Raw genomic sequence first — 20,180 nt, forward strand, 5'->3', positions numbered from 1 at the left:
GCAGCACCTCACCCCCCGGGCACAGCCTGGGCAGGGCCCCGGCCGGTGCTCCAACGGAATCAGGGGATCCGGGCACGTGGGGAGGGAGGCGGCCGGCGCACAGCAGCGGGCTCGGAGTTCTGCCGCAGGAAGCTGTGGCTGGAGAGGCCACGTGGGAACCCAACCACCCGCCCGTGCCGCCAGGGGACCCCATAACCCCGCCCCTTCCCCATGGCCCCGCCCTTCGGCCCGCCTCCTCCCGGGGGGCGGGGCGAGCTGCGTTGGAGACGGTAAAGACATGGCGGCGCCCAGCGCGAAAGCGGAAGTCAGCTGGAGCGCGTGAGGGGGGCGGACGCTAGCAGCCCGGGCTCGCGCGCAGGTAACACGATCCTTCCCTTCTCCCTCTCGTCCCCGCGCTCAGACGTGGCTCGCGACGACCCCCTCATTTGGCATAACGGCCCCGAGTCCATACCGCCCCTTACGCGACCTTCCCCGTAACGGCCCCAACCGGCCCTGAGCACCCAGTTCCCCCCCCCCATGGCTCCCTGCCCAAACCATCCCCGAGCCTGTAGCAACTCCCTGTCCAGCACTGTGCCGCGAGTACTCCTCCCCCACCAAGCACCCTCTGTCCAAAGCACCCCCACCCATAACCTAGACCCCCCCCAGTACCCCTTCCCCAAAGCATCTAACCCCAGCACTGCCACTCTAACCTAGAGCCCCATAACTATTCCTCCCCTAATCTAAAACCCCCATAACTATTCCTCTATAAAGTAGGGTTACCATATTTTGAGCGTCCAAAAGGAGGACACTCCACGGGGCACCGCCCCCAGCCCTGCCCACGCCCCAACTCCGCCCCTTCCCCATTTCTCCGCCCCCTCCCCTGCTTCCCGCGAACATTTGATTCGCGGGAAGCCTGAAGCGGGTAAGGGGGGTGTGGGGGAAGGAGGCGCAGCCCAGTCTGGCCCCCCCCCCGGCGTCTCCAGCCTGGGTCGGCTCGGGCCCTGGGGTGCTGGCCCCGGGCCCGGCCCCCGGCTGAGCACCCCCGCCCGCCCAGCACTGCCAGTCCCCGGCCCGGCTGAGCACCCACGGCCCACCCAGCACTGCCGCGCCCCCTGCCCGGCCCCCCGCGCCCCCTGCCCGGCCCCCTCCTCTCTCCCAAGCTGGCCACTCAGTACAATGTGCTCTCCCACATCAGTGCACACCCGAGAGTGGCTTCACAAGGTTTTATCCTTTTTTGTTCAGAATTGAATAAAGAGAAAATGACTGTTTCAATGATTTATTAATTGTTATTATTTGTATTACACTGCAATAAAGTTATTCAGTTGGGGGGAAGTTCTGTTTTTAGCCCAATTAAAGATTTAGAGACCCCACTGTAAATTATATCATTTAGGGTCTTGATTCCATTCATTCCACACAAATGGTTTTGTCTCTTCTGAGTGAAGGATTCAACTGCAATAGGTTCAGTGGGAAGAAGAAACTTGTGAAGCAGTAATGCTGAAGAAGACCACCCTTGGGGATGAGAGGAGAAAACAGTTTGCAGTACAACAGAGCAGCAAAAATGGCCAGTGTAGTTTTGAGCTGCATAGATAGACATCACATTGTGGAATGAGGTGGTGGTAATATACCACCTGGCTTTTATATGCACTTTACAAAAGAAGTCAGTATCATTATACCCATTTTATAGATGAGGAAACAGGCATAATAAAGTGAAATGATATGTCCAAAGTCATCCAGAAGGTCAGGAGAACCCAGATCTCTTGAGTCCAGTGCTCCCTAGCCATTTTCTATATACAAAAATCACACCTCTAACTGAAATGTTATACCACTACAACTTTCAAGGGCAGACTAGGCCTAAGGATGGAGAAGAATTGGCATGGTGCAAGGGATATCAACAGGAGTAATGGGATGAGATTAAAAAGGGAAATTTAGGATGAATCTCAGGAAAATCTTCCTACCAGTGAGACACTTTATTTATTTTAAAGGCTGTGTAATATTCTCCTAATAGAAGTAAGAAAAGTTGCTAGCACTAGCAACAATGCTATTGGGAACAATCCTACATTGTCAGAGAGATGGACTAATAGGTCTTTACCATCTCTGACTTATTTTTGTGATAACTGGATTGAGACCTGCAAAAGTGTGTGAAGAGAAGTTTCCATAATTTGGGGCTCATCATTATTATCTTTGTCTTGACTTGTTGAACCACATCTGAAACTGAAGAGTTTAGTAGTGAGTTTTCCATCTAATCCTATGCAGGGGAGTAACCAGAGGCAAATGTCAATCTGAAATCTAGTAACCATAGTCCTCCCCCCATGGCTTTTCAGCAGTTACAAACTAATTGACTATATTTGAGATTGTTTTGCAACTCCCACCTTCCCCTGTCCTCATCCCAAATAACTATTAAAAAATTCTAATAGCCTTTTCCAAATTCTGTTAGTTCAAATGTCTGTAATCTCCAGGGGGTTGATACTGACTTTTCTGGGAGATTGTAGAAAGATTTTATCCCTTTAGGAAATAATCTAATACTACCAAACTAGAGCCAGTTCTTTAAAATTGAGTGCTTTAACAACCCACACTAGAAATAGAATGCAAGTACCATCTGAAATAAACAAATATTGTTTAAACTGTGCTTAAAGTATGTTTCATTACAACAGAACTGTCATACAGATTTCTACTGTAGTATTCATTGCTTGACCTTAGATTAAAAATTATGTTTTTGTATTTTTCAGAACAGCCATTGTATCCTAAAACATGCAGTCTGCTTGGCAGAGATTTGGAGTTTGTTCCTCATGTCTGAAAAGGCAGCTAAATGACTTAATTAAATGGCAAAGGAGATTGATTCCAGGATGGATCAGATCTATTTACAGTGAGACAGGGAAGTGGGAAAGAGACTATGGATTGGAAACAAGAAAGAAAGTTGAGAAGTGGTGGCTTCCAAGAATGAAGGAACAGTTTTGCAAAACTTCAGAAACAGATGTAAGCGTTTTGAGAAACTTGAAAAATTCATATTTGATTTTTTTTCTCAAGGTGAAATATTTTTGAAAGCATCCGTCTGGAGTACTTAACACTGTTTAAAACATCTATATTATCCCTTACTTAGCAAAAATATATCCTGTAATAGACTATTTGAAAAAGTTATAATAAGAAAAGTGAATAAGGAAACAATATGGTTAACAACAGACAAAAGAATTTATAAACGTATGGCTCCCATTTAATAGCTTTCTTCTAAATAAGATATTTACTGGCAGTAAAACCAAAAATATTTGGGTTTTTAAAAATATTTCTTTCATGCTAGTCGCAATAAAAACTTCCTGTGGTGCGGTGTAATGGAAGCAATAGGATACCAACAGATAAATACAAATAAATCACTCTTGAAAGAAAGCTATAAGAAAGAAAAATGGATGTCTTAAAATGACCAGCAATTAGAAGGACATTGAGAACCCAGCTTTCCTGGTCATGGACAAGAAAAAGCAATAAATGTGGTGATTCATACAACAAATCTCTTTCCCCAACTTCTTAATAAATAGTTACTCATTTTATAAGTCTAAATATGTGTATTCAAACTATTCATGTTCAGATTTATTTAAATATATACAGATGTTATTCTAGGCTTTATGAAGTTGGTTTTTCATCACTTCTAGGATTAGTTTTACAGAGGAGGGGTGAGTAATAAATATTTGTACAGTAGTAAAGCTAATGAGAATAAGAGGTGACTGTGGGCAGAGAGTCATGTCACACAATGACCAAAAAAGCCCCTTTGGATTTTTTTTTTTTTTTTTTTGGAGGGGAAACTTCTCAGTACCATAAAGATGCCAATAAATTGGAGGGAAATCTGAGAAAAACAACACAAGTAATTTCAGGACTTGCAGAATTCGTATGAGGAAAGATTTAAAAACTAAGGTTCGATTCTATAATCCGAGAACATGAGTGCAGGAGTTCTCCCATGCAAAAGAGACTTTCATTGACTTTAGAGGGACTCTACTCAGGAACAGGGGTTCACCCATGGTGATCGGATTTCTAGGTTAGGACTTAAATGTGTACACGTTGGTAAAACGATGACTAAGGCCCTGATTCTTGTAATTCCTACATCATGTGCTTAATTTTATATACACAAGTAGTTCTGTTAATTTCACTGGGACTACTCACATATATAAAGGTGGGTGCATGTGTGTATGTAAGTGTTGATGGATTGGGGCTGAAAGGTGACTTTGGTAACTGAATGCAACAGTTAGAAGATAGCCTCAGTGTTTGCAATGTCTATGCATAAAATGTCACAGTAGTGCTTCAGTGTAGACACTCCCTACAGTGAAGGGAGCAATTCTGATGTTGCTGTAGTTAATCCAACTCCCTGAGTGGCAGTAGCTAGGTCGACAGAAGAATTGTCGACCTAGTGCTGTCTACACCGGGGGTTAGATCGGCATAGTTGTGTGTCTAAGGGGTGGGTTTTTTTCGCAACACTGAGAGATGTAGCTATGTCAATGTAAGTTTTCAGTGTAGAACAGCCCTAAACAGAGAGAGGAATTGTTTAGGGTGGTACTAATACAAGGTAAAATCAAATGAGTATATTTTAGGTTGACTATGAGAGAGGTTTTCTTAAAAGTGCTATCTATTCTGCTGTGAAATAATCACCCAAAGGAAAGGGCGGAAACGTCCATTGTTTGAGTTTTTTTTTTTTAAACTGGCTTGGACAAAGCACTTAAAAAATACTGGTAAGAACCAATCCTAGATTGTGAGCAGAATGGTTTAGGAAGCTAAGACCGTATTTTCCATAGCTGAGTGATTGGGAAATACCTGATGCTCCCTCATGGGTGAGACCCATTTTTAAAGTAAATCACTTTCCCAGAATACTTAAAAATATGGAAAAAACCCTTTGAGATTATAAACTTTGTAAGGAATCAGTTTTCAAAGAGCAGTTTGGCTTCACTGACCAACTGCTAAATCTGTTGTCCCACTAATGTGGCATGTTAAATTTATATTTAGGGAAGCTTGTTTCTCAGAGTATTCTATAATTGAAAGCATCCCAGAAACAATGAATGTCTTAAAAAAAAAATACCCTCCACACTGTGAAGATCTTTGAAAAACAATTTTAGTATACTCTGTCTCTAATACAATTCCATGTTTCTTTTTCACGCTTATCTATGTTCAGTCACATACCTATAAACTCTCATTCTTCCTTCTCATTTGCTTCTCTTCTCCCCCTACCAGTCCTTCTTCAGGCAGAAAATAGAAGTCATTATATTGTCACAAAGATAGAGAGGTGACCTGACTTGCATGGAGAAGGAAAAAAAAATAAGATGAGAATTGTGCGTGCATGCCAGGGAAAGAATTGGTTTAAATACATGCCTTTTTAGTATGAGACAATAATCTAGAAAGCATTCATAAATATGCAAAACTCATAGAATTATTTTTAATATTTTTGTTCCATTCCTGGTGTTAATGTGTCATTTAATAAAATCCACTGTTAAGGTGCTAGTTGTCTCTACTACCCCAGTAAACCATTTTGATTCTCTTTAGTTTTGCTGTTTGCTGGGGAAACAAAAAGGAAAATCTGTAGGGGAAAATATATTTGGAAGAGAGTGTTTGTTAAATAGGAATACAGAGGAATTCATAGTACAATAGAACCTCAGAGTTACGAACACCAGAGTTACGAACTGACCAGTCAACTACACACCTCGTTTGGAACTGGAAGTATGGAATTAGACAGCAGCAGAGACCCCCTCAAAAAAAAAAAAAAAAAAAAATTAAATATAGTACAGTACTGTTTTAAACATAAACTACTAAAATAAAAAAAGGAAAGCATCATTTTTCTTCTGCATAGTAAAGTTTCAAAGCTGTATTAAGTCACTGTTTAGTTGTAAACTTTAGAAAGAACAACCATAACATTTTGTTCAGAGTTACGAATATTTCAGACTTATGAACGACTTCCATTCCCGAGGTGTTTGTAACTCCGAGGTTCTACTGTATTTTTTTAAAAGCGATCATAGTATTTTTGTAACACCAGCATGTAAAGAATAATGGACCAGCACGTAAATTGTTGAACAACGGATATAATCATCTATATAGTGACCAAAATTAGATTGTGAACAATTTATAGGGAAGATTAAAGTTGCAAATAAAAAAAATCATAATGTTACAAATATAACTTTATTTTAAAAAATTAGAATGTAAGTATTTTCACTTACTGTTCACTCTTTAGGCTGCCTTTTCGTATTTTTAGTTTTTGCAATAGGAATATAGTGATCAATTTCACTTTAGTTTGTAGTCAGTTTTTAGTCACCTTAACTTTTCACATTTTCATGCAGTAGCTCAGTGGTTTAGTAATTGGGTTGTAGACACTCTAGAGGCATGTTCATTTGCTTTTTAAAACCGTTTTTTAAAAAAATAATTAAAACACTTCTGTTACTCTGGATTTGGATTTTTATGAAACTTAAAATCTGGGGCAATTCTGACCTGACTGTTTAAAAATATAGCACAAATTACAGTTTTAAATGAACAGTCATATCTTTTCCCCCCCTCTTTTGTTATCTTGTAAAAGAATCTTCTGTAAAAGCAGGTATATGCAAAAACCCCACGAATGTTTGCAGTTAACTTTTGAGATAAAACACTAGGTTCCAAATTCTCTGTTAATATAAATTGGTACAACCCAATTGAAGTTTGGAGCCCTGCCAGTTTATATTCCCAGCAAACTTAACTTGGATATTTTTGATTGAAACCCTATTTTTGCCCTGCTGTAACATGACTTTGTTTTGTTTAATAGGAGTTTTAGAGATTGTGTAGCCTATAGGCTGCTTATTGATTTATTTTTTCAAAATTAAATGCTAACCTACTTGGGTTTAACTTTTTTTATTCTTCCTAGAAATCAAGACAAAAGTTTTATGTGCTTTCAATGTTCCCATACCCTTCTGGAAAGCTGCACATGGGCCATGTTCGTGTCTATACCATCAGTGACACAATAGCACGGTTCCAGAAAATGAGAGGGATGCAGGTAAGGAAAGATTTGCAATACCGTAGAACCTCAGAGATACGAACAGCTTGGGAATGAAGATTGTTTGTAACGCTGAACAAAACTTTATGTTGTTCTTTCAAAAGTTTACAACTGAACACTGACTTAATACTTTGAAGCTTTACTATGCAGAAGAAAAACGCTGTTTTTTAACATCTTAATTTAAATGAAACCAGCACAGAAACAGTTTCCTTACCTTGTCAAATCTTTTTTTTAAACTTTCCCTTTATTTTTTTTAGTCATTTATGTTTAACACAGTACTGTACTGTAATTGCTGTTTTTTTGTTGTCAGCTGCCTGATTGCGTACTTCTGGTTCCAAATGAGGTGTATAGTTGACCGGTTGGTTCGTAACTCGTGTTCATAACTCTGAGGTTCTACTGTAATTCATAGGCTCAGGAGCACCCCAGTCATATTTATAAATGTATGGCAAATGCTGTACAGTTCTTAGCAGCACCCAAAATTTCAGGCCCAAAGAACACACCAAGAGAGAACACAACTGTTGCTGACTGTTAAAGTGCTCTTTCAAAGCCTCTGGCAACTGCATAGCTCCACACTGGGCTCTAGTAATGGCCCTCGTGTCTGGCTGTTCAAACTCAGCAGACAGCTTTCCACCTTCGCCCTTCATCCTTGTGGCAGGTTGTACTCCTTTGCCTCTCAGATATTGTGCAGGATGCAACAGGGAGCTATAACCATAACAATATTTTTCTCACCGAGATCCAGTCTAGTGAGTAAACACCACCACCATCTCTTCAATCTACCAAAAGCACATTCAACAGTCATTCTGCACTTGCTGAGCTTGTAGTTGAATTTCGGAGCTATCTAGTGGCTGGTGTATGGCTTCATCAGCCAGAGGAGCAAGGGGTAGGCTCGGTCACTATTGGTATTTCAGTATCACCAGTGGTAATCCACCAGTTGGGAAAGAATGTCCCTGCTTGTAGCTCTCTGAACAGTCCTGAGTTCTTAAAAATGTGAGTGTCATGCATCTTCTCTGACCAGTCCACATTGATAGCAGTGAAGTGTCCTCATTGATCCACCAGTGCTTGCATAACCATAGAAAAATAGCCTTTTTATGTACTCTGTGTCAGGGTGGGCTGGCGTCAAAATAGGAATATGCATGCTGTCTAATGCCCCACAGCAGTTTGGGAACCCCATTGCTGCAAAACCATCCACTATGTCCTGCATGTTGCCGAGAGTCACAGTCGTTTGTAGCAGGAAATGATTCATGGCTCTACACACTTTCTTGACAATAGTCCCCACTGTAGATTTCCCACTGGCCAGTAGCAGTCTGGAATTGCAAGTTTCCACAGTGTGATCATCAGTCTCTTCTCCACTGTCAATGCAACTCTAATTCTGGTGTCCTTGTGCTGGAGAGCTGGGGCAAGCCCATCACGCAGATCCAGGAATGTGGCCTTTCGCATCTGAAAGTTCTGCAGCCACTGCTCATCATCCCAAACCTGCATTATGATGAGATCCCAGCAGTCAGTGCTCGTTTCTCAGGCCCAGAAGCAGTGTTCCATCACTTGCAGCTGCTCCATGAACATCACCAACAACTTTGAATTATTTTTTGCTATGTCCTTTAACAAACTGTCCTAGAAGAAACCATCAAGTCCCCCATTGTTGTGGTACTTCCTGTGGGTCTGCCAGTACAGAATAATCATGTGTCCTGGATGTGCACTGTTCATGAGAATAGTGCAGAGCTCTGCAGGCTCCATGTGTCTGTCAGAGATGGTGGACAGTGACAAGTGCCACACGAGTTTGTGGGATTTTTTTTAAAAGCATGAAAATTATGGCATATAGATAGCGTTATGGGATGGAGAAAGTTGCGTGCTGTGCACTTGACCACCTAGGGTCTCAGAAATCCTGGATGAGTCATTTCTACTCCACAAGAGGTGAAAATTTCCCCAAAGGCATTGCACTGGATGGTGGCAGGTGGCACTTGGAATATTTACTTATGGTATACTGCACTTTGCATTGACACGAGCACTCCATGTGATTGTACACAGCACTGATACAAGCAGCCAAGTGTGCATATGCCTGAGCAATATACAAACTTTGGTGGTAGAAGATGAAGTAACTTGCATCAACCAAAGTTTGTAGTGTAGACATGGCGTGAGGCTACCTCATTTGCATTACAAAAGCCGGTCTTTATTTCTGTGGTTGCTTCGCTTTCATTATCTGAGGAGGTCTGAAAGTCTTTCCTCCCAACCAGTTTTTATATGAGATACAGTTTCAGATCTTTCATTTCAACTTCTTTTTACCTTTTATGTGAGAAAAGACTATGTGAAGTGTATTAGAAGCAGTGGTTGCAGAACACTCTGAATTTCCTATGGATCTATAAATAGGCATAACTTTTCTTTTGTGTTAATCTGCTTGAACATCTATTTATGACTAATGATGGGCAGTCAAAGAATTCAACCTTCACATACCATAACAGACATAAAAGGTCTCTCAAATGATTTTCATTGTGTGTCAAACTCAGAGCTGTTGTGTCATGATGAACGTTTACATGAAAAGAAAAGCTCTGAAGTCTTTTTGAAGTTACCAGCCTTGCTAATTCCTACGATGTAGGAATCAATGTCTTTACTCTTGAATTTCTCTTTCAGATTAATTTCTTGTCTGTTTTTTCAAGAAGCTGTCTCAGCTTCTAAACTTCTACAGATTTACTTTGTGTGATGATTACAACAGACAAGGGGTTGGAGGTTTTATTATATGTGGAATTTGAAAACCACAAGAAAAATAGCTTCATTTCCTTACCTGACTGGATTTTACTGAATATGCATTAAATGAATGACAATTTTTTAAAAATAACAAACCAAAATATATCTTTGAATGCATGAATTGGAAAGATTTTTTTGTAGTTTATACAGTGAAAAAGCAAGTTTGGGTTTTGCAGGGCTATACATTCTTAAATCTCTTATTTTCCAGATAGAAATATTTGATATTCAAAGCAAGTCTTATTTTGAAATGTTTTTCTTGGTGCAAATTTTAAAGTTAGAAAGCAATGCCATTTATACTTGGTTGCTTTCCTTAAGAAATGGTTACAGTAGAAAGGAGAATCTTTGAAACAATGTCAGATTTAAGGACTATGCATAAAGATCATAGAATATCAGGGTTGGAAGGGACCTCAGGAGGTCACCTAGTCCAACCCCCTACTCAAAGCAGGACCAATCCCCAACTAAATCATCCCAGGCAGGGCTTTATCAAGCCTGACATTAAAAACCTCTAAGGAAGGAGATTCCACCACCTCCCTAGGTAACCCATTCCAGTGCTTCACCACCCTCCTAGTATAAAAGTTTTTCCTAATATCCAACCTAAATCTCTCCCACTGCAACTTGAGACCATTACTCCTTGTTCTGTCATCTGCTACCACTGTGAACAGTCTAGATCCATCCTCTTTGGAACCCCCTTTCAGGTAGTTGAAAGCAGCTATCAAATCCCCCCTCATTCTTCTCTTCTGCAGACTAAATAATCCCAGTTCCCTTAGCTTCTCCTCATAAATCATGTGCTCCAGCCCCCTAATCATTTTTGTTGCCCTCTGCTGGACTCTTTCCAATTTTTTCACATCCTTCTTGTAGTGTGGGGCCAAAAACTGGACACAGTACTCCAGATGAGGCCTCACCAATGCCGAATAGAGGGGAATGATCATGTCCCTCAATCTGCTGGCAATGCTCCTACTTATACAGCACAAAATGACGTTAGCCTTCTTAGCAACAAGGGCACACTGTCAACTCATATCCAGCTTCTTGTCCACTGTAACCCCTAGGTCCTTTTCTGCAGAACTGCTGCCTAGCCACTCAGTCCCTAGTCTGTAGCAGTGCATGGGATTCTTCCATCCTAAGTGCAGGACTCTGCACTTGTCCTTGTTGAACCTCATCAGATTTCTTTTGGCCCAATCCTCTAATTTGTCTAGGTCCCTCCGTATCCTATCCCTACCCTCCAGCGTATCTACCACTCCTCCCAGTTTAGTGTCATCTGCAAACTTGCTGAGGGTGCAATCCATGCCATCCTCCAGATCATTAATGAAGATAGTGAACAAAACCGGCCCCAGGTCCGACTCTTGAGGCACTCCATTTGATACCAGCTGTCAACTAGACATGGAGCCATTGATCGCTACCTGTTGAGTCCAATGATCTAGCCAGCTTCCTATCAACCTTATAGTCCATTCATCCAGGCCATACTTCTTTAACTTGCTGGCAAGAATACTGTGGGAGACCGTATCAAGAGCTTTGCTAAAGTCAAGGAATAACACATCCACTGCTTTCCCCTCATCCACAGAGCCAGTTATCTCATCATCGAAGGCAATAAGTTTAGTCAGGCATGACTTGCCCTTGGTGAATCCAGGCTGACTGTTCCTGATCACTTTCCTCTCCTCAAAGTGCTTAAAAATTGATTCCTTGAGGACCTGCTCCATGATTTTTCCAAGGACTGAGGTGAGGCTCACTGGTCTGTAGTTCCTCGGATCCTCCTTCTTCCCTTTTTTAAAGATGGGCACTACATTAGTCTTTTTCCAGTCATCCGGGACCTCCCCTGCTCGCCATGAGTTTTCAAAGATAATGGCCAATGATTCTGCAATCACACCTGCCAACTCTTTTAGCACCCTCAGATGCAATACATCCGGCCCCATGGACTTGAAGAACTATTCGTCTGTCTGATCCTGTCAGACAAGCTAGATAGGTCCCACTAGCTCTAACTCAGAATATAAACGAGATGAGTCTCTTTCTTAGGTAAAAAGGGGACTTGGGGGAGTGCCAGTGAGATTTACAGTGAGAAATCCTAAGCATGGCCATGCTTGGGGGAAGCTGAGGCTGATATTTATGTTGTTGTTTAACTTCTTAATAAAGGAAAACTCAAAAAACGACAGTTAGTTTGGACATTATATTGAGTTGGGGGCAGAGTGGGAATGCTGCTTGCGTATATAGGCATTATCTATAGGAAAAAGTTTTACTAATTTAAATAAATTGGTCTTATATTGACTTAGCTTAAGTTGGCGAGGAGTTGACTTAAGTTAGCTCAATATGATGCTTAAATAAGAATGAGTGTCTACACAAGGGAATTACACGTATTTAACTAAATTAGTTTCTAAACCAATTTATGTAAATACATCTGTATAATTTGCTCAGTTAGGTGGTAGGCTGATATCTCTATGGGGACAGAGTTAAGCAGTTTGGGTACTATTTTGGATAAGTGCAACTTTAGTGTTTCATCTTTCCAGATTTCCAAAGTTTGATTTTTTTAATTTAAACACTAATGTAAACCAGTAATATTTGCCTGAAACCTTAATTTCATTTTAACAAAGGTGTTTTTTTGGTGGGGGGGGGGAGTGGGGTGTTGGGAGGGGAACGTGTATTTGCTGCTCTCTTTCTTTCTCTGTTGCTTTGGGATTTCACTTTATGATAGAGCACCAGGTGATGCAAATGCCATGTCGCACTTAATATGAACAAGCAGGCAGGAGGGCTTCACTAGCAAGAGCCTTTGTCTAATTGCAGTACAGTAACACTAGCAACTTTACTTCCATATGTTTTTTCCAAGTGTAAGTGTAATGTCATATGACTATATAGTCACATTTGAACATATGGATGAATGATGTAATAACAAGGTTTCATTATATTACTTATCAAAAAGTATTTTTGTAATGTATGGGGAATCATTTGTGAGACCTGCATAGACAAGTCCTCAACTTGTGTAAACTGGCATTGCCCTATTGATGTCCATTTTATGTCCCCTGAGCTTCTGGCCCACGATCCTTGAGAATGGCTCCATTTATCCACAGTTCTCTCACTGGACTGTATGTAAACCTAAAGCCCTGTCATGCACCTGGAATAGGTTGTTGAATAAATGACTTCTGGTGTAACATATCTGTTTATAGGACAAGTTGTTTACTTTTTAATTATCGAAGACAAAATTTGAAGACAAAAGTCTTAGCACAAACTGTACTATTTCTAAAAATGTGTGCTCAAAGTAATACAGTAATATTGCTGTTTCCCAGGTAGAAGTACAGTTAAAACAGATCTTCAGATATGTAGTGTTAATTACAAATCTTGTTACAAAACTTAATTTAAAAATATGCTATGGAAAATCAATTTGTAGCTTTAAACTTACAAGAAAAGTGCTCCCTAAATAAACTAACTTCAAACCAAAATAAATGTTGTTACTGCTTTATCTTGTAAGTTCAAAGAGAAAAGCTTTGTGGCAACCTATGACATTTTCCTTTCTATATTTTTTAAAATATTGTTTTCTTTATTTTGAGGGTGTTGTGTCCTTTACAAACCTTAGAAATACTCCTGACATTTTTTCAAAGTCATCCAACCTGCCTCCATTTGAGGAAAAAAATTCTATTGCACCATGCTATTGTTATCACGGCAATTTAAATCATGATTTAATTCACCAAGTGAATAAATAATTGATTTTAATCCACTTTTCCATATGTACTACTTTTATTTTCTAAAGAAAGGTGCATTCTCATTGGTTGATATAGCCATTAAAACATGTTTATTTACAACTAAATAAAGTCTTTACACTGTAGTTTTTTTGCTACGTAAGGGGGTACGCTGTAACTACATAGATTTATTTAAGCAATTATATATCTTAATATTTTCAGATTCTTATTTATTGTACAATTTTAGTATGTTAAAAGATGTGAATGATGTATTGCTTATTTACTAGATAATTAACTTTTTGTTCATAATTTGTATCAAGCTATTTTAGGATGATAACTGGACTTTAAATACACAAAACAGCATATAACATTTGTTTTTATTGCTCAAAGCAACCTTAAATGTTTTGGATACATAAACTTCTTGTATCAAAATATGTTTCACGTTTGCAACCAAATGATTTATTAAACAGAGGGATTAACTGTAGTAAATGAATTAAATTGATTAATTCTGGTCAGTCTGGGAAAATTTTCAAATATGCCTAAGTGAAAGTGACTGGAGCTTAAGTTTTTACTTGTCTAAGTCTCTTGAAAATGTTTCATTCTCCTAACTTACATAGGCTGACCTATTGTGCCATGTTTTAAAGCCCTAGCTTGACCTCAAAAGTAACGTTTTTTTTCCTCTGATTCTCTCTTTATATAGAAAAGAGCCTTAACTCTAACTTTTTTTGAGAGAGAGAGAGGCTCATGGATTAAGCATATTTATTTTTATTGAAATGTTTTAAGAGTTTATAAAAAGTTATGGCTTTAACATATTTTGTATAAATTCAGATTTCATTTTCAACAGGTTTATTTTTAAAAAGAAAAATTTATAATTTAAATAAATTAAAAATTCTGATTTAAATAAAAATGTTTTTTAATTTTTTCCCCAAGAAATCAATGATTTCTATCTACAGTGTTTCTAACAAATTCTTACACAGATTGATCATTTTTGTCCTTCCCGGACCTGAGAATAATTCTCTTAAGAATCAGTAAACGGAGAGAGATCCAGTTTATTTGTTCCCATGGTGTTATTTTAATAGAATCATAGATTGAAATTAATACTAGTGAGATTCAGTCATTTACAGGAAAACTGGAAATCATACTGTAGGGATAGTCTGAAAATTATTATAAGATTGTTTAGTTTGGAAGTGACATCTAATCCATTCGTCTGCATTGTGGCTGGATTTATTTTATTTATACTTAAATCAGGTCCTAATAGATGGGATTCAGACTAACTGAACATTTCTATTATCATTTCCACAACATCCCAAGGGAATTGGAAAAGACTTTTTTCTCTTAACCACATCACAACTTCCTCCTTTTGAAATGACTTGAGTTTCTTGTTTTCCTTATGCTAGTGCTTTTGGAAATGTAGGTAGTTGATTGTATTGAAGAGGGATAAGCATATCTGTCTAAGTCTTATAATGCACTTGTCACCACGACATGTTATACCAAGTGCACTTCAATTCTGATCTTCATTAGCTTTTACTTCTTCTAGCTTCTCCTGAGAAAATGTTGTCCATTTTGTTAAATTGTAAGATGGTTCCTGTGTTTCAGATTAAATGAATAGCACCATGTATATCTCATGTGAACTGAGTCAAATTTGAATCCAGTTTTCCAAAGGCAGATAACTAAGATGTTAATTAGCTGACTGACTCTTTCATGTTAAAAAAAGAGAAATCGTTGGAGATGCAATTAAACATGATAAGAATGTAAAAGATTAAGGATGTGAGATCTCATTGTGTTGTCTAAGCAATTTTGGTTGTGTGTGGACATAGCATAAGACATAGAATAATTTTGCATTTTTTATTTCTTTTGAGAACAAGAATAGAAATAAATGAGAGCATTACATAAGTAGAGTTATTATGATGATAGAAGTCTGTGGGTTGTTTTTTTTTTTAATTGGGCAGTAGATTAGCAGAATATTAATAGGCAGCACTGTTGCAGAGAATTATTGAAATAGTGCTGCTTGCTAGATCATATATAGTAGTCAAATATTCACCGTTTTAATGTTTCCAGTTGTTCCTTGCCTGCCTGATTTTTAGCTATTAGGTATCTGTTTCTGTTAGCTGGTAAATTTAAAGGGCAATTTGGAGACATGCTCAGAAGGAAAGCTTGTTTTTAAAATTTCATTCTCTCCCTAATGTGTAGGCAAATAGAGGAATTTAGGATTTGTCGTAACCTACCAGACCATTGGTCCTTCAAATTCTTTATCACTTAAACAAGACCCTTTGTTTTTGCCTGATATTGTCTTCTCCTGCCAGCTTTAAAATAAATAAAACCAATATATAAAGTTTATGAAATGGATGTATTTTTTGGCACTCATTGTAGAGTCTGAGCACTTTAAGAAATTTCAGTCTTCATAATGGAATGCAGTACACCAGGAAAGAGATATTACAGTGCTGTGACACACTATTCCTTATATACCAAAGACTCTGATAATACAAACAAGCTCTTTGTTTCCTTTTAGCAATTAAGCAAAGGTCTTTCAATAGCTTTTCATGCCTTCTCTAGTCAGATTGATAGAGACATAAAGTTGAATATTATCAGAATATTGTTAATCTTGTATCATGAAGCACTTCTTGACAAGACAGAACATAAAGAGATTGCACAGTTGAAAACCTTCTGAGAGAAGGGGTCTGAGATCTCTCTGAGAGGAATGGAGGGAATATCTTAAATCTTCCTCTTCCAGTTCTGTAGTCATGTTAACAGGGCCTCCTGGTTAACAGTAAAAAGAAGAACAGGAGTACTTGTGGCACCTTAGAGACTAACAAATTTATTAGAGCATAAGCTTTCGTGGACTACAATAGTAGTACAAGTACTCCTGTTCTTCTTTTTGCGGATACAGACTAACACGGCTGCTATTCTGAAACCTGGTTAACAGTGACAAGTCACTGACAGAAGTGGTAGTATGAACCTGAGCATCTGACTTCTGTCCATTGTCCTGAGAACATGGACCACATCATGAGACTAGCACAGTTGCTGTGCCATGACCTAATGTTAAGCTTGATTCTTTGGAATCTAAAATATTTCAAGATACCGCTTTCTCTTGGCCCAACTGCATCCTTCTCAAGGATCTTTTCTAGAAAGAAGAGGCTACAGACTGTGTGGGGTACTAGTCAAGAACATGATAGGAAATAACCATTTTATTGTTGTAACTTCATGGGCCTCATATAAAATATCAAATGCAGATTACAAAATACCAGTCTCTGAATAACTGTTGCTTCCTAATAATACGACTCTCTCACCATCGGATTAATAAGTGTTAAGCATCCTGAGACTTACAGAGAAGAGCCTGAGTAGAAGAGGGGTCCATTATTTGTTTTCTCTTTACCTTGTGGGTAGGGAACAACTATCATCTGTGCTGAGAAGTCTTGTTAGGAAGGGGCTGTTGCTTTGCTGAGTGATCTCCAAGTGAGCAGAGTTGGTCTGTTGGTTGTATAACCACAAGAAGTAGTGACCTTTGTCTTAAGTCAACGTCAAGTCAAAATATAAGAAAGTGATTGACTTTCTTGCATTTCATTTGTTCATCTGTAATGCTGGGGGAAATAGTGTATTTTCTAATGGTGCCTGAATCGCTGTCCATGGCTAAGGAACTGATGTGCATATACATATGTCTTATAAACTGTTTTCTTCCTGTCCTTGTTTGTTTGTTTTTTCCTTCTTTTTATAAAATGACAGGTCCTTGTATTCTTTTCAGTATTATTTGAATTTGATGTATCTTCTGATATACAAATAATGTGTGTATTTCATGCATTCTTCCCTGATTTCTACCCTGTATTTCACTACTATAGAAATCATACTCAGCTGAATAGGCATCTTTCGATTGTGCTTTGTCCATGGTAACTGAGTAGACCATAAGTATAGTATGGAGAGCTGTGTGGGGACTATTGCATTTTATCTGTAGATTCATATCCCTTAGTATGGTCAGAAGAAACAGACATATTACCATTTAGACAATTGCATTTCACAAACTTTCAAATCTATTCTCACTATAGAGGTAAAAGAGACAGTGAACTTGAAATGATTTTCTCTAATATATTGTGTGCGCTACATTAGTCTCTATGGCAACTGCATAGATACATCTATTCTGGAGTTTCACTTGTGGATATTTTTAATGTCTCTTTAAACTAAGGTTCCAGTAGGAAACCTCAAATGTAAATATTTCTTCATGCTTTAATTTTAGGATCACCTTAGATAGCTATTAGAGCAAAATATCTTCTGTTGGTGAAATTCTTAAATTGATTTCCTAATGAATAGACATTCCAGAGGTTGATTTAAAAAAACATGTGTGAGGAGATAGCAATACTGTACCATCTTCAGAAAAGTAAATATTAAACTCCCCCAAAAGTTGATAGACTTAATAGGAAGACACCAAGTACAGTGATTGCATGTTTGTTGTTGTAATGAGAGAGACAAGGTGAGTGAGGTAATATCTCATATTGGACCAACTTCTGTTGGTGAAAAAGACAAGCTTTCAAACTACACAGAGTTCTTCAGTCTGAAAAAGGTAATTGGAATGTCTCAACTAAATATGAGGTGGGGCAGATTGTTAAGCATTAGGAGTAAACGCATGTTGCAAGAGACCATTTAAGGTGCCGTGGGCAATTAGGACAAGCATAGAACAAGGAAGGGTTAGTTGGTTACAGATTGTTGTAATGAGTCATAACAACTGTATCTTTGATTCCATGATTTTTAGAGTCTAGCTGAATTGTGAATTCAGGTTCCTAGGCTCATCTTTTGAAGGTGTTGTGCAGATTTCCTTTGAGGATGAGGACTGATAGGTCAGATATAGAATGATTGCTTTGTGAAAAGAGTTCGCCCATGGGTAATAGCATGTTTTTGTCTTTTATCATTCTTCTGTGAGTTCATTCGAGAATGTAATGATTGTCTAGTTTCATGCACATAGTTGTGATATGCCTCATCAAATGCCTCAACATGTTTGATAGGCATGTATAGGACCCATGGATCTTGAAAGGTGTGTTGGGAGGAGTATTGATCATTGTAGCAGTAGAGATATATCTGGACGTTTTGCATCTGCTGTTATTGCAAGGTCTGATGCCGCTTTGAGTTGGTATCCTGTTGGGAGCTTACTTCTGATGATGAGCTGGCAAGGCTGAGAGTTTATTTGAAGGCCAAAAAAGGGGGTTCGGGAAAGATTTCTTTCAGGATGTAGTCCCCATCAAGTACGGCTTGTAATTGTTCAATGATACCCCATATGGGTTCCAGAGTGGGGTGGTAGGTGAGGACTAGGTGTGTGTGGTCAGTGGTTTTGTTTTGTTTTCTGTGTTTTAAGTGTGCTAAGTTATATATACCAAACTTTCTCCTTGGAGCATATTCTGTGGGATCTGAGTGCTGGGCTTTAGACAACAGGTTTCTTGGTGTGTCTGGGGTGGTTACTTGATCTGTGGAGGTGAGTGTGGTGATCTGTGGGTTTCTTGTATATAGTTGTATGTGGGGTTCCATTGTTGGAAGCTGATCATGCTGTCCAGGAAGTTGATGCTGGTATGGGGGTATTCTAGAGAGAATTTGATGGATGGGTGGTGGCTGTTGAAGTTGTAGTGGAAATATATGAGAGAGTTTAAATTGTTTGTCCAGAGGATAAAAATGTCATTGGTTTCCTGACACATTTTTCCAGAAATTCTTCCCTTAAGGAGGTTAGCTTATTTGGGAGCCATCCTACTGCTCGTGGCTGTTCTCATGGTTTGGACAAAGTGTTTATTCTGAAATGTTAAGTTGTTATGTGTGAGGATGAAATGGATGAGTTTGGCGATGTATGGGGTGGATATCTGAGTGCTGTCCATTGTCTTGTTGATATTTGAGACCGACAGTGATGCTGTCCTGGTGAGGGATGTTGGTATATTATTGTAATGGAAATGTAGGGTTATGCTGTGGCTGTTAAGCAAGATATATAAGGAGGGGGCTCCATGCTGGACTGTTTCTGGGGCCAGTGGGAAAAACACATGAAAGAACAATGGCTGTGACCCCCTTTAATAGAATGTAGCATGTGTTCCCTCTTCCTGCACTGGTCAGGAACATCACCCAGCCGCTCTGGTGAGTCTAGCCAACAGCAGAGCTACATTTTCCTAGTTCTTGCACTTGGGGATCATGAGGACTGAGGCTATGGGCTGCTCAGCTGAGCAAAGAGTGGAAGGTTCATTGTTCCCGTTCAGCTGCCCTTCCACGCCCTTACAGGACCAGATACAGATTGGCCCTTAATGTTTACAAAAATGAACCCAGAGCGGTTATTCAGAAGTGTACTGTAGGCACATTTCTTGTTGTATAGAATGATGGAGATTATAATGGTGGGTGTGGGAGAACTGTAAAATACAAGGCTATTTCACCAAATGTAACAGCTCTTTCCATTGCAAATCCCTCAACATTTAAACAACAGTCAGGAAGAATTGATGAGAGGATGCTTATCTTTAAGTATCCCATTTAAAAAAAGAAACCCCATTAAAAATCATTTAACAGAATTTTTAGTTAAGCAAAATTTTTATTTAATTTATTTTATAGTAGCCATTTTTATTTTTTGAATGGCCCCAGCATGCTTAAAGGGCTGTTGTCATGTGGTGTCAGCCCAAAACGTGTCTTGACATCAAATGGCTGTAATCTCAGGGAGGTGGAGAATGTATTTTTGTTTCTAGATATGTATAAAAATCTGCTTGGTAACTGGAAAAGGCTACAACAAAAAATACAATATCTCTTGCTTTGTTAGTGCATTGATTTTGTGTAAATCTATGCTCTGGAACTCGCTATGCTGTCTTGAGTCACAATTAATCAAC

General features: G+C 39.0%; 1 protein-coding gene across 2 annotated transcripts in view; it reads left to right on the top strand.

The window, feature by feature from the left end:
• Nucleotides 1-273: 273 nt before the first annotated feature.
• Nucleotides 274-20,180, top strand: part of LARS2 (leucyl-tRNA synthetase 2, mitochondrial) — a 117,402-nt gene continuing 97,495 nt past the window's right edge. For both annotated transcript variants that reach the window (XM_054019628.1, XM_054019629.1), the window contains exons 1-3: nt 274-358; nt 2,706-2,952; nt 6,833-6,961. In XM_054019628.1, the coding sequence (XP_053875603.1) occupies nt 2,728-2,952; nt 6,833-6,961 (354 nt within the window). In that variant the 5' untranslated portion in view covers nt 274-358; nt 2,706-2,727. The remainder of the gene's footprint in view (nt 359-2,705; nt 2,953-6,832; nt 6,962-20,180) is intronic.

This window comes from Malaclemys terrapin, chromosome 2 (assembly GCF_027887155.1).
Source record: "Malaclemys terrapin pileata isolate rMalTer1 chromosome 2, rMalTer1.hap1, whole genome shotgun sequence".
In the NCBI taxonomy this organism is placed as follows: Eukaryota; Metazoa; Chordata; order Testudines; family Emydidae; genus Malaclemys; species Malaclemys terrapin.